This window comes from Jaculus jaculus, chromosome 1, assembly GCF_020740685.1.
Source record: "Jaculus jaculus isolate mJacJac1 chromosome 1, mJacJac1.mat.Y.cur, whole genome shotgun sequence".
Taxonomy (NCBI): Eukaryota; Metazoa; Chordata; class Mammalia; order Rodentia; family Dipodidae; genus Jaculus; species Jaculus jaculus.
This window is the reverse complement of record NC_059102.1, coordinates 19,782,928-19,799,481: the sequence shown is the minus strand read 5'-3', so window position 1 is coordinate 19,799,481 and position 16,554 is coordinate 19,782,928. Positions and strand designations below refer to the sequence as shown.

At 44.9% G+C, this 16,554-nt stretch overlaps 1 protein-coding gene across 9 annotated transcripts in view; it reads right to left on the bottom strand.

Moving 5' to 3' along the window:
• Nucleotides 1–16,554, bottom strand: part of Ablim1 (actin binding LIM protein 1) — a 355,181-nt gene that overhangs the window by 4,775 nt on the left and 333,852 nt on the right. For 5 of the 9 annotated variants that reach the window (XM_045150609.1, XM_045150663.1, XM_045150430.1 and 2 more), the window contains 9 exons: nt 15,139–15,186; nt 11,849–11,989; nt 9,694–9,785; nt 8,074–8,179; nt 7,290–7,354; nt 5,180–5,240; nt 4,721–4,728; nt 3,466–3,540; nt 2,238–2,318 (listed from right to left, as the gene is read on the bottom strand). In XM_045150609.1, coding sequence (XP_045006544.1) covers nt 2,238–2,318; nt 3,466–3,540; nt 4,721–4,728; nt 5,180–5,240; nt 7,290–7,354; nt 8,074–8,179; nt 9,694–9,785; nt 11,849–11,989; nt 15,139–15,186 — 677 coding nt within the window. The remainder of the gene's footprint in view (nt 1–2,237; nt 2,319–3,465; nt 3,541–4,720; nt 4,729–5,179; nt 5,241–7,289; nt 7,355–8,073; nt 8,180–9,693; nt 9,786–11,848; nt 11,990–15,138; nt 15,187–16,554) is intronic. The other 4 variants (XM_045150714.1, XM_045150490.1, XM_045150822.1 and 1 more) reach the window with 2 other exon arrangements.

The following is a 16,554-nucleotide window of genomic DNA, read 5'->3' as shown; positions in this document are numbered from 1 at the left end:
CATGTGTGTAGAGGCCAGAGGAGAATGTCAGATGCTTCCTATACTGCTCTCTCACATTGACCTCTTGAGACAGAGGCTCGCATTGAACGGTCTGTTCAGTCAGACTGGCTGACCAGAGTCACAACTCTCAATTCTCTCATCTCAGTTCCCCATGGGACTGGGGTTACAGGATCAAACTCAGGCCTTCTCAGGCCCTTGTGCTGGAAGGCAAGCACTCTGACCTCCTGGGCCATCTCTCCAGTCCCTGACATCATTTTCCATAAGGGACTTGAACATTTCAGATTTGAGTATTGTGGTGGTTTGATTCAGGTGTCCCCCATAAACTTAGGTGTTCTGAATGCTAGGTTCCCAGCTGATGGAGATTTGGGAATTAACACCTCCTGGAGGGAGTGTATTGTTGGGGGCGGGCTTATGGGTGTTACAGCCAGTTTACCCTTGCCAGTGTGTGGCATACTCTCCTGTTGCTATTGTCCACCTGATGTTGGCCAGGGGGTGATGTCCACCCTCTGCTCATGCCATCGTTTTCCCCTGCCATCATGGAGCTTCCCCTCGAGCCTGTAAGCCAACATAAACCTCTTTTTCCCACAAGCTGCTCTTGGTTGGGTGATTTCTACCAGCAATGCGAACCTGACTGCAACAGGTCTCATTGGACAGGTCTTAGAATCAATTCCCTGCAGACAGTGGCATCACTTTGAAGAGCCAGTCAGATTGATGAGAAAGGAGTTTGTCGCCAGGCGTGGGCAGGTGAGGCATCCTCTCCACCAGAGCAATGACCCAGCGAAGCACTGATGCTGCTGCTACGGCCGGTGGCGCACTACAATGGGGTACAGGGAGCTGACGGAGGACGCTCGTGATGACGCCACCTCGGTCCTCGGGCTTGAGAAGATGCAAAGGAAATGGACTATGTATGGCCATAGAAAGGTGATGAGAAAGACTTCCAGGGTGGCTGTCGGGGAGCCCCCAGGCTTCTTCCTGGCTCAGCAGCAGCCGGAAAGGGTGCTCAGTCTGCTGGGGAGACTGCTCATCTGTGACAGCGCCTAGTAAAGTCCCCTGAAGACACTGGGTCCAGCACTGTCGAAGCCAGCCTGACCTCTTGTACAAAGGCCCTCTCTGTTGCCAGGGAATGGCAATGAGTCTTCTCAAGACTGGCAGCCAGAATTTTTCTTAATGAAAAGCATTCAGATGGAAAAGTACAAAGATCAGTCTTCCATGTCTGAGGAGCCCCTGGGTATGTGTATCCAGATAACCCTTCACCAAGGAATGCGGAAGCAGCCAAGAGAGAAACCTCCCCAGTACAGACCTTCTGGAGAGTTCCTTTTCCCACTCCCAGTGGACTCAGCCAGAGCCCAGGGGACATGAGGATCTGGAAGTATCTGAGCCGGGACAGAGACTCCCATGCTTCATTGCTAGCCCTTAATTATGCCAGCATCCAATTTCCAAAGAAAATGTGGGTCTCTGGGGTCATTCTAAATATCACCAGGCATTTTTAAATAATGACCTAATTGTAAATACATTTAGATCTAAACACATACATGGGCCTTCTTGAAACAAAGGAATGGCTACCCTCATGCTATTTAAAATGTCAATGCACGGCTGGCAAGTTGGCTTAGCAGTTAAGGTACTTGCCTGCAAAGCCTAAGGACCCAGGTTTGATTCCTCAGTACCCACGTAAGTCAGGTGCCCAAGTTGGTGCATGCATTTGCAGTAGCTGGAGGCCCTGGCACACCCATTCTCTTCTCTATCTGCCTCTTCCTCGCTCTCTCTCTCTCTCTCTCTCTCAAATAAATAAATATTTTTAAAATTAATTAAAAAATATCAAAGCATCCTTCTACTTTCTTCCTCACCATATGCATTTTTTGCAATGTGTGTGTCACAATGTGTATGTATGTGTGTTCATGTGTGTATGTATGTGCATGTATGTGGCATGTGTGGGGGGGGCAGAGATTGGCATTGGGTGTCTTTATCAATTGTTCTCCACCTTAGCCGTTGCTGTGTTTTCAGGTGTACCACGAAGCGCCCGGCCCATGGTAGAGCAATCAGTGATGCCTGAAAACTTGCCCCTCCAAGATTTTAGTTCCCTCTTTGTTCTACCAACAATGTGAGGCTGATATTTTTTTTCTCACTATTATTGTTTTTCTTTCCCACTGGAGAAATACAATGTATTTTGGTGGAAAGCTGAAGGGGAAAATATAGTGGCCAGCAGTTTGGTCTGGAGTTTTTGTTTTGCTTCATTTTACCTCTAGCCGGGTTCTGTCCACTTCTCTTAAGATTTTGTTGCGCCCTCTGTTGGTCACCATGAGCATTTCATATGGAAAGATCTAAGAAAGAAAACACTTCTAGAACACTACCGTTCATTTAAGCAATAACCATCATCTATACAAAACCTGGTAATTCTAGAATATGGCTTCCAAGAGAAAAATCACCAGAGTCCCTTCCCCGAGACTAGAAAACCTCCAGTGTTAGGGGACAGGGATATTTTTTTTGACATCCCCAGCTTCCCACCAGTATCTCATGTAGCGCTGTGCCTCGGTAGTGTTTTCTGAATGCAAGAATATTGACTCATGGGCTGGAGAGATGGCTTCGTAGTTAAGGCGCTTGCCTGCAAAGCCAAAGGACCTCAGTTTGATTCCCCAGGACCCACATAAGCCAGATGCACAAGGTGGCACATGCATCTGGAGTTCGTTTGTAGTGGCTGGGGGCCCTGGCACGCCCATTCTTTCTCTCTCTCTCTTACTTACTCTGCCTATTTCCCTCTCTCAAGTAAATAAATAAAAATAAAATATTTACAAAAGAATATTGACTCATTATAGATAGGGGATAAAAGTCAAAGTCAGAGGAGATTTAAATTGCAGGCACACATGGTGTCTTTTGTATGATTCTGCCTCGTGACAGGATATCTTCATACAAGCCCTCAGCCATGACTAATTCATGAGTTCATGCCACTAGAAATGCCCAGTGACACTGTTAAGTGACATACAGAAATACATTCCAACTATGGTCATCATAAAAACAAGCCCTTGGACACCTCTGGAGGCACAGAATGTTCTGGAGCTAGGGTGACCAGCCATGCCAGTTTGTCCAGAACAAAGCAGGTTCCTGATATATAAGACCAGGTGCTAAAACTGAGAAAGTCCTGGAAAACTGGGACACATTGGTCACACAATCTGAAGCAGACTTCTGCCACTCCACTCAGCACTGGACATGCCTTTGATGTATGTGGTAGGGGTCAGGATCACACTTAGGTCACAGGGGCGGAGGTGCCAACACCTTACTGAGAACAGAGTAGCATGGCAGTGAAGGCCCAGTGTGGCAAAAACAAGGGAATGGCAAGGTGCTTTGTGACATGTGTGCCTGGATGCACCAGCTTTGAGCAAAGTGTCCCTTTTGCTAGGCAGAGGGAACAGACAGAAAATCAGATCTTAAGGCATGCAATCCCTGTATGAGAGAAAAGAAACAGCCGCTTGCCTTGGGTTCCAACATGTTGGGCATGGACACACCTCGGTCCATTCTCATGGCTGGCATGTGGCCATCTGGAAGAGTCTGCAATCAAAATGCTGGGTCAAGGGTGAGAGAAAAATAGCAGGGGAATCCAATGGAGGACTTTGTGAACTCCCAGACTTCTCTACTGGGACTCAAATCAAAATCCATACCATGTCACGTTCATTACCATGTGCTTTTGAAGTGAGAGCCTTACAGAACAAGGATGAGGATACTGCTCTTTGAATTCAAGATGGAGAAAGACCAGGATTAATAATTATGAACTAATTTCTGAATTATGTGGATGGCAATACATATATGGTAAATAAAATTGACCAGGCTGGGTGTGGTGGTGCATGCCATTAATCCTAGCACTTGAGAGGGCGAGGTATGAGGATTGCTGTGAGTTCTAGGCCAGCCTGAGACTACATAGTAAATTCCAGATTAGCCTGGGCTAGAACAAGACCCTACCTTAAAAACAAAAAACAAAACAAGAACAACAACAAAAAACCCAAAAACCAAAGAACAAGGTCTATTACAACTATTTTCGTATATTCTTTCTCTACACACACATACATATGCATGTATGTGTATATATGTGTGTGTGTGTGTGTGTGTGTGTGTGTGTGTGTGTATACATACACACATACACATACACACATACATATATATGTTTCTATTCTTCCCTCCCTCCCACTGGTCCAGGCTGGCTTTGAATTGCAGATCCTCCTGCCTCAGCCTCCTCAGTGGGGAAGCTGCAGGTGTGTACCACCACACCTGGCTATGTTTTATTCTTCGTATTAGTTTTCATTTCTCGCTTACTCTCACAGTCTTACAAGATTCAGAAGAACAGGAGGAGTATGAGAGCTGCTTTTCCCTTGAGGACAAGCAGGAGTCAGAGGCACGAAGTACTAGGAAGATGTAACGGAAGGGGCAAACAGCTGTGCATGGGGCAGACCCTTGACCCCGGCCACTTCTCTCCTTGGGGTAAACTCTCCGAAGCCAGGACAAGAGAGTCCTTCCCATTCATGGTGTGGCTCATGCCCTGTCCCCAAGGCTTGTAGTGACAGTTTGACCTGGGCTCCAGGTGCGCCTGCTCCTCACAGCTATGCAGCAAGATTAGAGAGATCAACACCACCATGCACAGCTCTTCTCAACTGAAACCATTTCCTGAGAGAAGCACCATGGGTTGGAAGATGGTCGTGTTGTGTTCACAACTCAAGAAAGACAGAGGAGTCCATACCTGGTAGTCTGAAAAGGAAAGAAAAAGAAATATCATTAGGAGAAGATTATAGGGCAACATGCAACCATTAACAGAACATCTAGGTTCTACTACAATTCTAAAATACTACCAAGTGATCCTTTTTCCACGCCCAGTAATGTGCACACACTACAATGCCTGCCCCAGATTTAGGGATCAGTTAAAACCTCCTGTCTCTGTTTTCGCCATATGCCTTTTGAGAGCAGGCCATAGCTCGTTGTCATCCATATAGAAGCAAATGAATAAATGTTCACAAACTTGCTTCTCCCTGTTTTATGTCTTTGGAGGTCCTTGGAGGTTTTAGCGACTGCTCTCTCCACGCACAGAAAGACAGCTGCGAGCCCAAGTGAGATGCAGACGCGGCGGTGCCCTGGCCACTGCACTGCCTCTCATGAGCCTGGGCCACGAGGAGAGGCAGTCAGCCCGCTGCGCAAGCCTCACCTCGCACTCCGCCACTGACGTCCCCGTAGCTGCTGTACTGAGCAAAGTCCGTGGAAACGGGCTGCCACAAGGAAAAAGCGCTTTATTAGAAAGTCTTCACGTGATCATTTCAAAGTATTTTTAGGTAAAAAGACAGGATTTGCAAAATCCTAAGAATCTTTCCCAGGCTAAAATCCTGGATATATGAAATTTTTCATTCCTATTTATGTATTTATTTATTTATTTATTTATTTATTTATTTATTTATTTATTTATTGTGGCAGGGTTTCTCTTTAGCCCAGGCTGACCTGGAACTCACAGTGATTCTTCTACCTCTGCCTCCCAAGTACTGTCATTAAAGGCGTGTGCCACCTCGCCCGGTTTCATTCCTGTTTATTCACTCCTGTCCCTGTGGCTGATCTCTTACACTGGACAGCAAGCTCGTGGAGAGCAAGTATCTCCTGCCCACAAATAAAAATGCATTTCTCCACATTGTTAATTACACGTGTTCATGCTTGATGGGGAAGGCAGCTGTTGCAAACTTTCTTTTTTAAATTTAATTCGATTTTATTTATCTATTTGAGAGAGAGAGAGAGGGAGAGAAATAGGAAGGTAAAGAGAGAAAGAGACAGAGAAGAAGGAATGGGTGTGCCAGGGTGTCTAGCCACTGCAAATGCACTCCAGATGCATGCACCCTCTTGTGTATCTGGTTTATGTGGGCCCTGGGGAATTAAACCTGGGTCCTTTGGCTTTGCAGGCAAGTGCCTTAGCCACTAAGCCATCTATCTCTCCAGCCCAATTTAAAAAAATAATTTTATTTTATTTATTCATTAAAAAGAGAGAAAGAAGGCTGGGGAAGACAGCTTAGTGGTTAAGGTGTTTGCCTGTGAAGCCTAAGAAACCAGGTTTGATTCCCCAGGACACATGTTAGCCAGATGCACAAGGGGGTGCACACATCTGGAGTTCATCTGCAGTGGCTGGAGGGCCTGGCATGCCCATTTTCTCTCTCTGCCTCTTCCTTTGTCTCTCTCAAGTAAATACATAAATAAAATACTTTTTAAAAATTTAAAAAAATAAAAAGAGAAAGAGAGCTGGACATGGTGGTGCATTCTTTTAATCCCAGTACTTGGAAGGCACAGGTAGGAGGATCATGGTCAGTTAGAGGCCACCCTGGAACTACATAGTGTATTCCAGGTCAATCTGGGCTAAAGTAAAAACCCTAGCTTGGAGGAAAAAAAAAGAGAGAGAGAGAAAGAAAGAAAGGGTATGCCAGGGCCTTTAGCTACTGCAAACAAACTCTAGATGCATACACCATCTTGTGCATCTGGCTTTGTGTGGGCACTGGGGAACTGAACATGGTTCCTTTAGCTTTTCACGCAAGTGCTTTAACAGTAAGCTATCTTTCCAGCCCCGCAAACTTTCCTCTCGATAGCAAAGATGGATCATTGTAAAAAGATTTGCCTGCCTGTTGCTTAATCTAGTCTCCCAGCCTTACAGAGGCCATTCATACAAAGCCAATCTCAGACTGGGGTTAGAGCTCCTGTCTAGCAGGCAGGAAGCTCTGGACTTGCTTTTCAGTATCACATAAACAGAGTGTTATTGTACTGGCCTGTAATCCTAGCACTGGGAAGGTGAAGGCAGGAGGGTCAGGAAGGAGTTCAAGGGCAGGAGTGTGCATGCACACACACACACACACACACACACACACACACACACACACACACGCACACACACAGTTTCTTCTCAGAAAGAAACATTTTATTTGCCCTGTAACTCAAAATGATTTACCAGGTAGTTCTCCACTGACTGCAGTTTTCATCCCATTCTGACACTAAGATCAAGAGTTATTCAGACAATAAACATATAAGTACTGCAGACATGGTGGCGCACGCCTTTAAGCCCAACACTCGGGAGGCAGAGGTAGGAGGATCGCCATGAGTTCGAGGCCACTCTAAGACTACATAGTGAATTCCAGGTCCGCCTGGGCTACGGTAAGACCTTATCTCGAAAAAAAAACAAAACAAAAAACAAAAAGAACAAACAAACAAACAACAACAAAGAAAAAAACTACCTATGAGTATGTCAACCAAAACCCAGGGATAGTTCAGAAACAACTGAAGGGCTTTCTTACCCTGTGAAGCCCATTTTTTCCATAGCCAGGGAGGGAGGAGGTTTTAGATGACGGAGCGTGTGAGGCTGGAGGGCATAAAGGCAGAAGAGAAGCTGTCAGGAAAGCTGAAGTTTGAACCCTTTAATGAAATGGGCCACGGACCTTCCTTTGCACAACTGAGCATTTAGAACAGTGGAGGGAATATTACCAAGGAGAGGCAAGAAAGCAAGGCTTACAGCCCTGACATGGCTGAGGCCAGTGTGCCTCTCATAACCCCCTCCCTCCCTCACAGCCACCCTCAGCACACTTTCTCTCTTTAAACCCTCAGTACCACCCCAATAGTGCCATTATTATTTCTACTTTGCAGAAGAAAAATCAGAACTAAAGAGAACAAGCGTCGTGCCAAAGGTCACTCAGTTCATGAGCAACTGACCAAAGATTTGAGCTCAGAGGCATGTGAAGGAATGCCTACGGCCCAGAAGCCAAGTGTGTTAAGCTGTCAAGATGCCCATTCACAGCTGGCATCCCAAGAGGCCTCTGCTAGGGAATCCCACCTGCTGAGGGCACAGGAGGCTCACAGGCTGCTGGGCTATGGACTGACCTTGAGTTCTGATTCGGAAACTTGCTAGCCGCGTCTGTGGGCGTGCAGTTTAACATGATCTTACTGAGCAGAATCTCACAAGGAGAAGGAACCCTATGGGCTAGAAAACCGCCATAAACGCTCCTATGGGTAACAACCCACCATGACTGCTCGCGGGCAGGTGACCTATTTATTCTCAGCTCCTAGATGACAGGGTCTCCTCACCTGAGTGGATGGGAGAGTCGTAGCGACTGGCCAACAGGGCTGCTCTTTCTCGGCTTTCCTTCTCCATCTCTTCCTTCAGTATCAGCTGTCCCAGGCCTGAGTTAAGCTAGTCACAAAGAAGAAAAAAAAGGAAAAGATGGGCTGGAGAGATGGCTTAGCGGTTAAGCGCTTGCCTGTGAAGCCTAAGGACCCCGGTTCGAGGCTCGGTTCCCCAGGTCCCACGTTAGCCAGATGCACAAGGGGGCGCATGCGTGTGGAGTTCGTTTGCAGAGGCTGGAAGCCCTGGCGCGCCCATTCTCTCTCTCTCCCTCCATCTGTCTTTCTCTCTGTGTCTGTCGCTCTCAAATAAATAAATAAATAATTTTTTTAAAAAAAGGAAAAGATGAAAGCAGTTGCCTTCATGGAACTGAGTTTGCTTTTCTGGCCCACGCCTCATAGTTCCACAAGAGGAGGGTGGGTCCCAGTGCCCTGAGCCTGGCAGCTTTCTGTTGAAGCTCCTCCCCCACCCCAGCCAGGCTCGGTGACAAAAGGATGTGTCCACTCCTTTGTCCTCTCCCCAAAGCCTCAGGATGTGTGCACATGTATGAATGTGTGTGTGGGGGGGTGTTGAGGGTGGCATCTTTAGGCAAGAAAATGTATTGATTTGCTTTAAAACAAAGCAACACAAAGACAGCATATGCTTATGGTACGTATCAGAAAACCCAGAAGGAAGGAACGCAGAATGAACCCCCCCCCACACTCATAGATACCACCATTTGCATTTTGATTGATACCCTCTTAGTATTCTTATCCTACACAAAACTTGGATTGTAGTTTGCATCCTGGAACACCATGTGCAAACCCTACATCTTTAGACAACATGACTCCAAGGGAGCCATCAGGCCCTTATTGGCCAGAGAGTATAGAATTGCTATCCCTCGGGCTGGAGAGATGGCTTAGTGGTTAAGCGCTTGCCTGTGAAGTCTAAGGACCCCAGTTCTAGGCTCGATTCCCCAGGACCCACGTTAGCCAGATGCACAAGGGGGTGCCTGCGTCTGGAGTTCGTTTGCAGTGGCTGGAGCGCCCATTCTCTCTCTCTCTCTTTCTCTCTGCTTCTTTCTCTCTCTGTCGCTCTCAAATAAATAAATAAAAACAAAAAATTAAAAAACAAAAAGAATTGCTATCCCTCTAAGAGACTTCAGGCCCTTGGAAAAGTCAGGGTGCACACAGGTTGCTGGGGGCTGTTGCCAGCAGTTCTCTTGAACCCTTTTCTCCCAGTCCAGATACACACACAAGGTCCTGATAAAGACTTGGAGAAACTGTCCATCCCCAGGCAGTTCCTGTAGCAGAGCCTGTGTACCTCTTGACCTGCACCCACTCCCCCGCCCCATAGTCACATACTCCTTACAAATGTCCGAACATCCCACATCCCTTGAAACTTCCAGTCTCGTTACCACCTCCTCTAAAGCCGCTGTGTATTTCTTCCCCCTTCAGTTACTCCCCACCGCAGTGCCTGTTCTACTGGCTGTGTGACCCTGAGAGCTACGTCTCTTGGTGGCATGCAGAGTTATTAAAAATGGGCAGAGCCCATGGGTCGTGTGGGGCTGCTATGGAAGATGGCAAGGGAGCTCAAGAACCAACCTTCATCAGCTGCTCTTCTTGAAGCTGCCGACGTCTCAGCATTTCCTCCTCGTCTTCCTCTCTGCCACTAGATCTGCGTCTCATGTCAGTTCCTAATGCCACAGCAAAGACACCTCCTCACATCAGCCCCAAGACACGGGAACCTGACCGGACTAGACCCTCCGGGTTTTGTGCCAGGCTGGCCAGACAGGCTGAGGGCTTCTCACATGTTTAAGGGAACAAAAGGCAGGGGAAAACGCCCACCACCTACTTGGCACACGGGTGGGTTTCTCAAGGAAAACAGGCCCCTGCTGGTTCAGTGTGTAATGTAACTAAGTGTGAACTTTGGTCCTTCCAACAGCTGTCTGACTGCTCGGTTAGAACTGGGTCTGCCACGGCGACCAGAGTCTTCAAATATCGCAGTAACCACAGGCCAGAGCTCACAGGTAACAGATGGGCAGGCCAGATCCACCTGCTATATGCTTTTTCTCAGGTCAATTTGCAACTTGAATTCAAATTTGCCTCCATATCTATAAACAGTTAAGACACTCTTGAGGCAAGTTTTGACATCTTATACTTGTTTTTTTTTTTTCTGATGACTTAGACTTTTCGCAACACTACCACTTGGTCTTCTACCTTTAGTAAACTCATTAAAAACAACTCGTTCTAATGTGTCTCTAATTTCCCTTTCCTCATACTTTGAAAAATGGTCACAAACAGGCACTAAGAGGTAAATGAAAATGGGGCAAAACCAGCTAAGAGTGACTCTGGAATAATATAATAAACTGTGCATAATTTCTAGGCTTCCTGGAAAAGGGGGAGTCAGGGAATAGAAAGGAAGAATATGTCTGAATGATTGAAAGATTAAGATAATTATTGTTTTTCCTAAATTGCTTGGATTAATGTGCCTGAAGGCGGAAACAGGAAAGTTTGCTAATCTATTACAAACAAGCTTTGACTAATAGTCTTAGTTTCATCATTTTGATTACAGGATCAGATATTTTCCTCTTTTTGGAACTGAAAGCAACACTGAGCTATTTCAATGATCAACATTTAGCTCTCTCTCTTCCCCAGTTACATACTTACTACAAAACAAACTCAAGGGTCCCAGAAACTCCCTAAAGGGCATAGGTTGACAGATTCTTCATTATAAGAATTATAAAAGCCAATGTGAATTTTCTGTTTAGTTTTACTAACAAAATAAATAGACCTACACTTTTTCAAAAATTAGATAAATCTTGTTGACATAATTACAGAATACTGGTGAATAATGAACTGAGAGTTTTACCTTCAACTATTTCTATAAATGGCAATTGCTTTAAAATGGACTTTTATTGCCTTTAAAAGTTATTCCAAGAATATGCTGGTGAAAAAAAAAAGGCTGATGAAAAAGATTAAGGACTTTTAGAAAATCGAAGGTCTTTCAGGCTGTCAACAGAAATAAGACAGTCATATCTCTGGGCGGCTGACTCAGTTTTCAGTATTAGCTTTGGGGTTTGTGAATCCCTGTCTTCAGGCATAGTGATTTCACTACTGACAAAACAGTAAGGACACAGACACAGTTGGAAAACGTAAGGCAAAGGATGAAGCGGCCCCAATGTGACACTTAGCACAGGATTCATGGAAATGAGATGTGACATCACATAACTTCACACAAGTCATCTCAGAGTTCCCAGCGCTCTGAAGCAGCCCTTCTTAGCAGTAGAGAAGGTGACCATGCAGAAGGGACAGTGCTTTGGGGTTAACATCGCTTGTTAAGAGAACTGTAAAGAAAACCCAGGCATGATCTACAAGTTTAACTGAAAGAAGTCACGCTTTATTATATACATCCCACCTCATTACCCCCGGCCTCTCGTGATATAGACTAATGTGACAGCCAGGGGCTCAGGCGGGTTGCTGAGTTCCCAGTGACAACTCAGGGTCCATCCAAAACTGGTTCTAGACAAGTTCTAGATCTAGGTGGGTTTGGCTCTGGAGCCAGGCTGTGATGGTGCAGTTTTGTAACTTAAGCATTCTGTTCACAAACTAGTATCACATGAGCTCCTCTCTCCACTCTACCCTTGGCTACAATGCTCTCACTGGTCTTTCCAACAGGCCTTTGCATGTTCCTAAGCGAAGTCACCGTGAGCTCCCCCGAGCAATGTGTCCACGTGACTTAGCTGTGGTGGTTGCATACCTACGGCGGCCAGTGAGGGGGGACCAGGCCAGTGGTCCGTCTCAATCTTTGGTATCTCGCTGGCGTCTGGCGCCTGCGCTGCTGGGAACTTGGAAAACTTGATGATGTCTTCTGAAGACTTGCTCTGGGCTGCCAAGACAGCTGCATCTAGGTGGGAACCAGGGTTGCTTAGCTACCGGTCTATAAGGCGCTGGTGGTACCACCCCACAGACATGGCTTTCCATTCTCTGTTGAAAGTTTCAAGGCTAGAAAGTTCTGGGTCTCAGCATGAACAAAGTGCCCAGGGACTCAGTGACAACTCTTTTTCCTGACTTAACATCTGAGGAGCGTGGCTTCATTCTGCGCCTATGCCACAGCTGAAAGCCCTGCTCTAAAGCTGTGCTATCCAGTGGCACAAGACTATTTAAACCCAAATAAGGGCTGGAGAGATGGCTTAGCGGTTAAGTGCTTGACTGTGAAGCCTAAGGACCCTGGTTCGAGGCTCGATTCCCCAGGACCCACGTTAGCCAGATGCACAAAGGGGTACATGTGTCTGGAGTTCATTAGCAGTGGCTGGAAGCCCTGCGTTGCCATTCTCTCTCTTGCTCTGCCTCTCTCTATCTCTCTCTCTCTCTCACTCAAATAAATAAAAATGAACAAAAAAAATTAAAAAATAAACCCAAATAAATGCACTTCATAAAAATATTAACAAACTAAAAATTCACCTCCTTACTTGTACTAGCCATATACCAAGGGTGCAGTAGGCCCATTATTATACAAAACGAATATAGAATGTTTCTACCATCATACAACATCCAAGTCCTAATTAATCTTCATTGGAAATGCTCTTGGAACTAGAAAACTTGAATTAAAAATTTGGGCCAAGCCAGGCGTGGTGGCGCACACCTTTAATCTCAGCACTCCAGAGGCAGAGGTAGGAGGATCACTCTGAGTTCAAGGCCACCCTGAGACTACATAATGAACACCAGGTCAGCCTGGACCAGAGTGAGACCCTATCTCAAACAAAAACAAAAAAAACAACAAAAAAAAAAAGTTGGGGGCCAGGCATGGTGGCTTTTAATCTCAATACTCAGGAGGTAGAGGTAGAAGGATCACTTTGAGTTTAAAGCCAGCCTGGGACTCTACATAGTGACTTGCAGGTCAGCCTGGGAGAAATGGAAGTGAAGACATCCACTTCCGGTTTGCAGGAATTCACTGTGATCTACGGTTGAAATCCTGACTCGCTGCTTTGTCCAGGGGTTGTTCATATAAGGGAGTCAGCCAGCTTGAGAACAGCAAGCGCCACACTGGCTGCAACACCAGTTCACCCTGCAGCTCACGGCCGTGCTGGTTCACTGGCCTAGAGCCCTGAGTCTGGTCACAGGGTAGGAGCAAACCAAACGGGGTTCAGGGGTCGGACCTGATTCTGCCTGACTCTGCAAATGCGCCTGGGAGGCTACTAAACATCCCCAAAATAAATTTCTAATGCCCTTAATTAATTCTTTTCTCTCACATACTTAAAGAAAAAACATCCGAAGTAACCTTTTGAATCTTCCCATGCTTTTAGTAACCTTCTGGATTTCAATTTCTTCAAGAGACTTGATTAATCTTACATAAAAATCAGGGCCAAAGTCTTGGCTGAGGAGGAGGAGGAGGCAGTACTGCTCAAAATCATTAACCTCACGAGGAAAAAAGAAAAACAAACCGAGATCCCAGTTTGGGAAACACAATACTAAATCTGCCTTCCCAGAGAGGGTTAAACATGTTCACATGGGAAAGGCTGTAATTTTGCTTTGTCAAAATAAAACAAAACAAAACAAAACAACCCTACTTTTTTTTTGCCTTAAATGTATCAGGACACAGGCACAGGTTCAGGACAGGGCATCTACTGCCTTGACCTGGCATATGGTCCTGCAGAACATGTCTTGGAAAATACTATTCTGGCTAAGGTACTATTAACTAATTACCACCGGTGGAAAGTAAAGACTTTGGTTAAAATGAATATCATGTGAAGAAGCCAATTAATTCCTTCCAAATAGAGCCTAACATTATCCAATTTCTTTAAATCATATTTGATTGTTTCCTTATTTAGAGAATGTAGCCTTGGAAGAAACCTCTGCATGGCTAAGTCTGAGTGTTCTAATGCTAAGGGAATAGGGGAGGCCATGACTTCAAACAGTACTTACGCATTAGAATTGGTGAAGTCAGTAGTTAAACATTCATTCACATGTTAATGAATGTGTGGGAAGACATTAAACCATAAAAAACAAAACAAAACAAAAACAATGTTAACAAACTTAAAATGCAAGCATGTGATGTAAAACCTTTAAAAAAAACTGAGGGGAGAAATAATAAATACAGAAAGAACCAATTACAATGCATAGACTTTCTCCATTTCTCCCTAGAATTTGGGCCTGACGGTTTTTCCTTATGCTATTTTCAACTCTATTTACTTTTCATATCTTCTTAATTCTCAACGGTTTACTACTTATTGGATTTTTAAGAACAATACATGCAATTTGTGTATGATTTTCTGGAATCACTAGGAGGCCAGTTTGGCCAGCCATCTATCCACTCACTGAGATTTATGATGGATAAATTCACAGACACCTAATAATGCTGAGGGGAAAATTGGATTTAAAGAAAGTAATGTGATTTCTTGGGTTGAAAATATCTGTATTCCTAGCAAAGGAAACCACACTTATAAATTCCCTTCTGTGACTCTTGGCCTATAGAACTTTCCGAGACAGACGGATCTAACTCACTGGTTCTTGCAAATGAGAAGACTGAAGCGATGCCCATAAAAGCAGGAAGTGGGACCAGGGGCTGTGACCTGTTTAGCTTGTGTCCCGTCCACTAATCAAGTGCGAACCTCCTCTGCACATCTCTTGCAAAGTTTTCTAGGTGGCTCGTTTTCATTAGCTTTTATTAGTCAAAACTCATTTGCCAGCTCGAGAGCATTAAAGGTTGGTTAAATTATTTGATAGCAGAACAACAATGGCCCGAGGCCTGTTAGGGTATCTGTGGTTCTTGTGTGAGCAGCACTTCTCTCCTCTTCTCTATAGACGGAGTGAGGCATGATTTGATGGGCTCAGAAATAAGCTAAGGGCTTCTTAATTGAGTTAAGTGACCTCTGTCCAGGCAAGTCAATTTCACCATACTTGTATCTCACTGGACCGCAAGGACACAGTATGCTAGGACCCCAGCGACTGTCCTCAAGGGCAGCCGCAGATGAGCCTTTTGGAAGACAGCAAAGAGGAGTCCAGCTGACTCAGCTACTTAAAAGATACTCGGAGGAAAGTAAGTTTTACCATGCTGTTTGTAGATGGGTGGTTTTCGGTAAATGTTGATCCCTTGATCTGTGGAAATGAAAAGCAAAGGTGTGTGATTATGAGAGCGAGTTCGGCGATGGAAGAAAAACAACAACAATAACAACAAAACCCAGACCAACTGAAAGGCAGATCAGAGCCGAACGCTTGAACAGAAACGACCCGGAAGGCTCCTCTCTGTATTACAAAGCTTGCGTACACGGACTAGAAGGCTACAGAAAACATACGAGTGACACGGAGATCTTTGTAATACATCACAACACGCTACTTCACTGAATGTGATCAAAACAGGAAGAGATGCAGCAGTGAGAACAGTCTGATGGTGAGGAAGACATAACCAGTTTGGGGAAGAAAAAAAATCCCCCAAATTGCTACTGTCTAGAAATTGAGCGCCCAGGAGATGCCAGTTGCTCAATTTGCTGTTTCAACTAATGAGCAGAACAGTGGAAAGCAATGTAGGAAAACTGAGAGACTTTAAACACAGAAACACTTTTCATGTATCAGGCTAGCCTGGGGTGCTCATGGGATGACCAACAAAGTCCTAATATGCAGAGACCAATTAAAAAAAACAAAAAACAAGAATCAGAATGGAGATGACAAAATACTGCTTACATATTCATTATACAGGACTCTATCTGACTATGCCTCCATTCCGTACTAACTGAAAATACTCAAGACATTTCAAAAGGCTGACTTCCCCTGAATCTTGACTGCTATGCCTCAGTGGAGAATTCATGTGTGAAAATCCCAATACTGTAGCACGATGATTTTTCAAGGTTCAATAAAACTTGATGAGGGCAGACCTGGCTTAATGGCTTCAATCTTACTGTACTTCCTTCTGTTTTACTAGATGAGTTTAGAATGCACAAGAAAATTATTAATATAGATTCTAAACAGGTATACGTACACTAACCTAGTGAGTGATGTGTGCTTTTGATCGTAAAATGAAGTAAGCCAATATACTTCCAATGGAGAGATAATCTTGTGACTTAAGATGCCTGATCCCACCCTTAATAACGGCTGACTGTAAATGTTGTGAGTTTTCCAGTTTCTGATGGCAAATTATTACTCGAGCAATGGCAGCAAATGCTGTGACTACTGGAGGAAAGCTTGTAGCGCCAAGCCTAAATTGCAAGATATTTGCATGTGGAGGTGACTTGTTAGTTACATACCACAGAAAAGCCACCTAGCTCACCCAAGACTGCATTGTTCTGAAAAATCCATGAGAAAAAAAAAAAAAAAATCCACATTGGAGACACACAGGTCACAGGATTCTTGGATTCTTGAGTGACACTTGTTTCAGTCTTTAGAAGGTAATCTACATGGCCATTATGATCATTGGCTAATGACAATGAACCACAGGGTGACATCTTAGAAGACACTGATATAAAGAGAAAA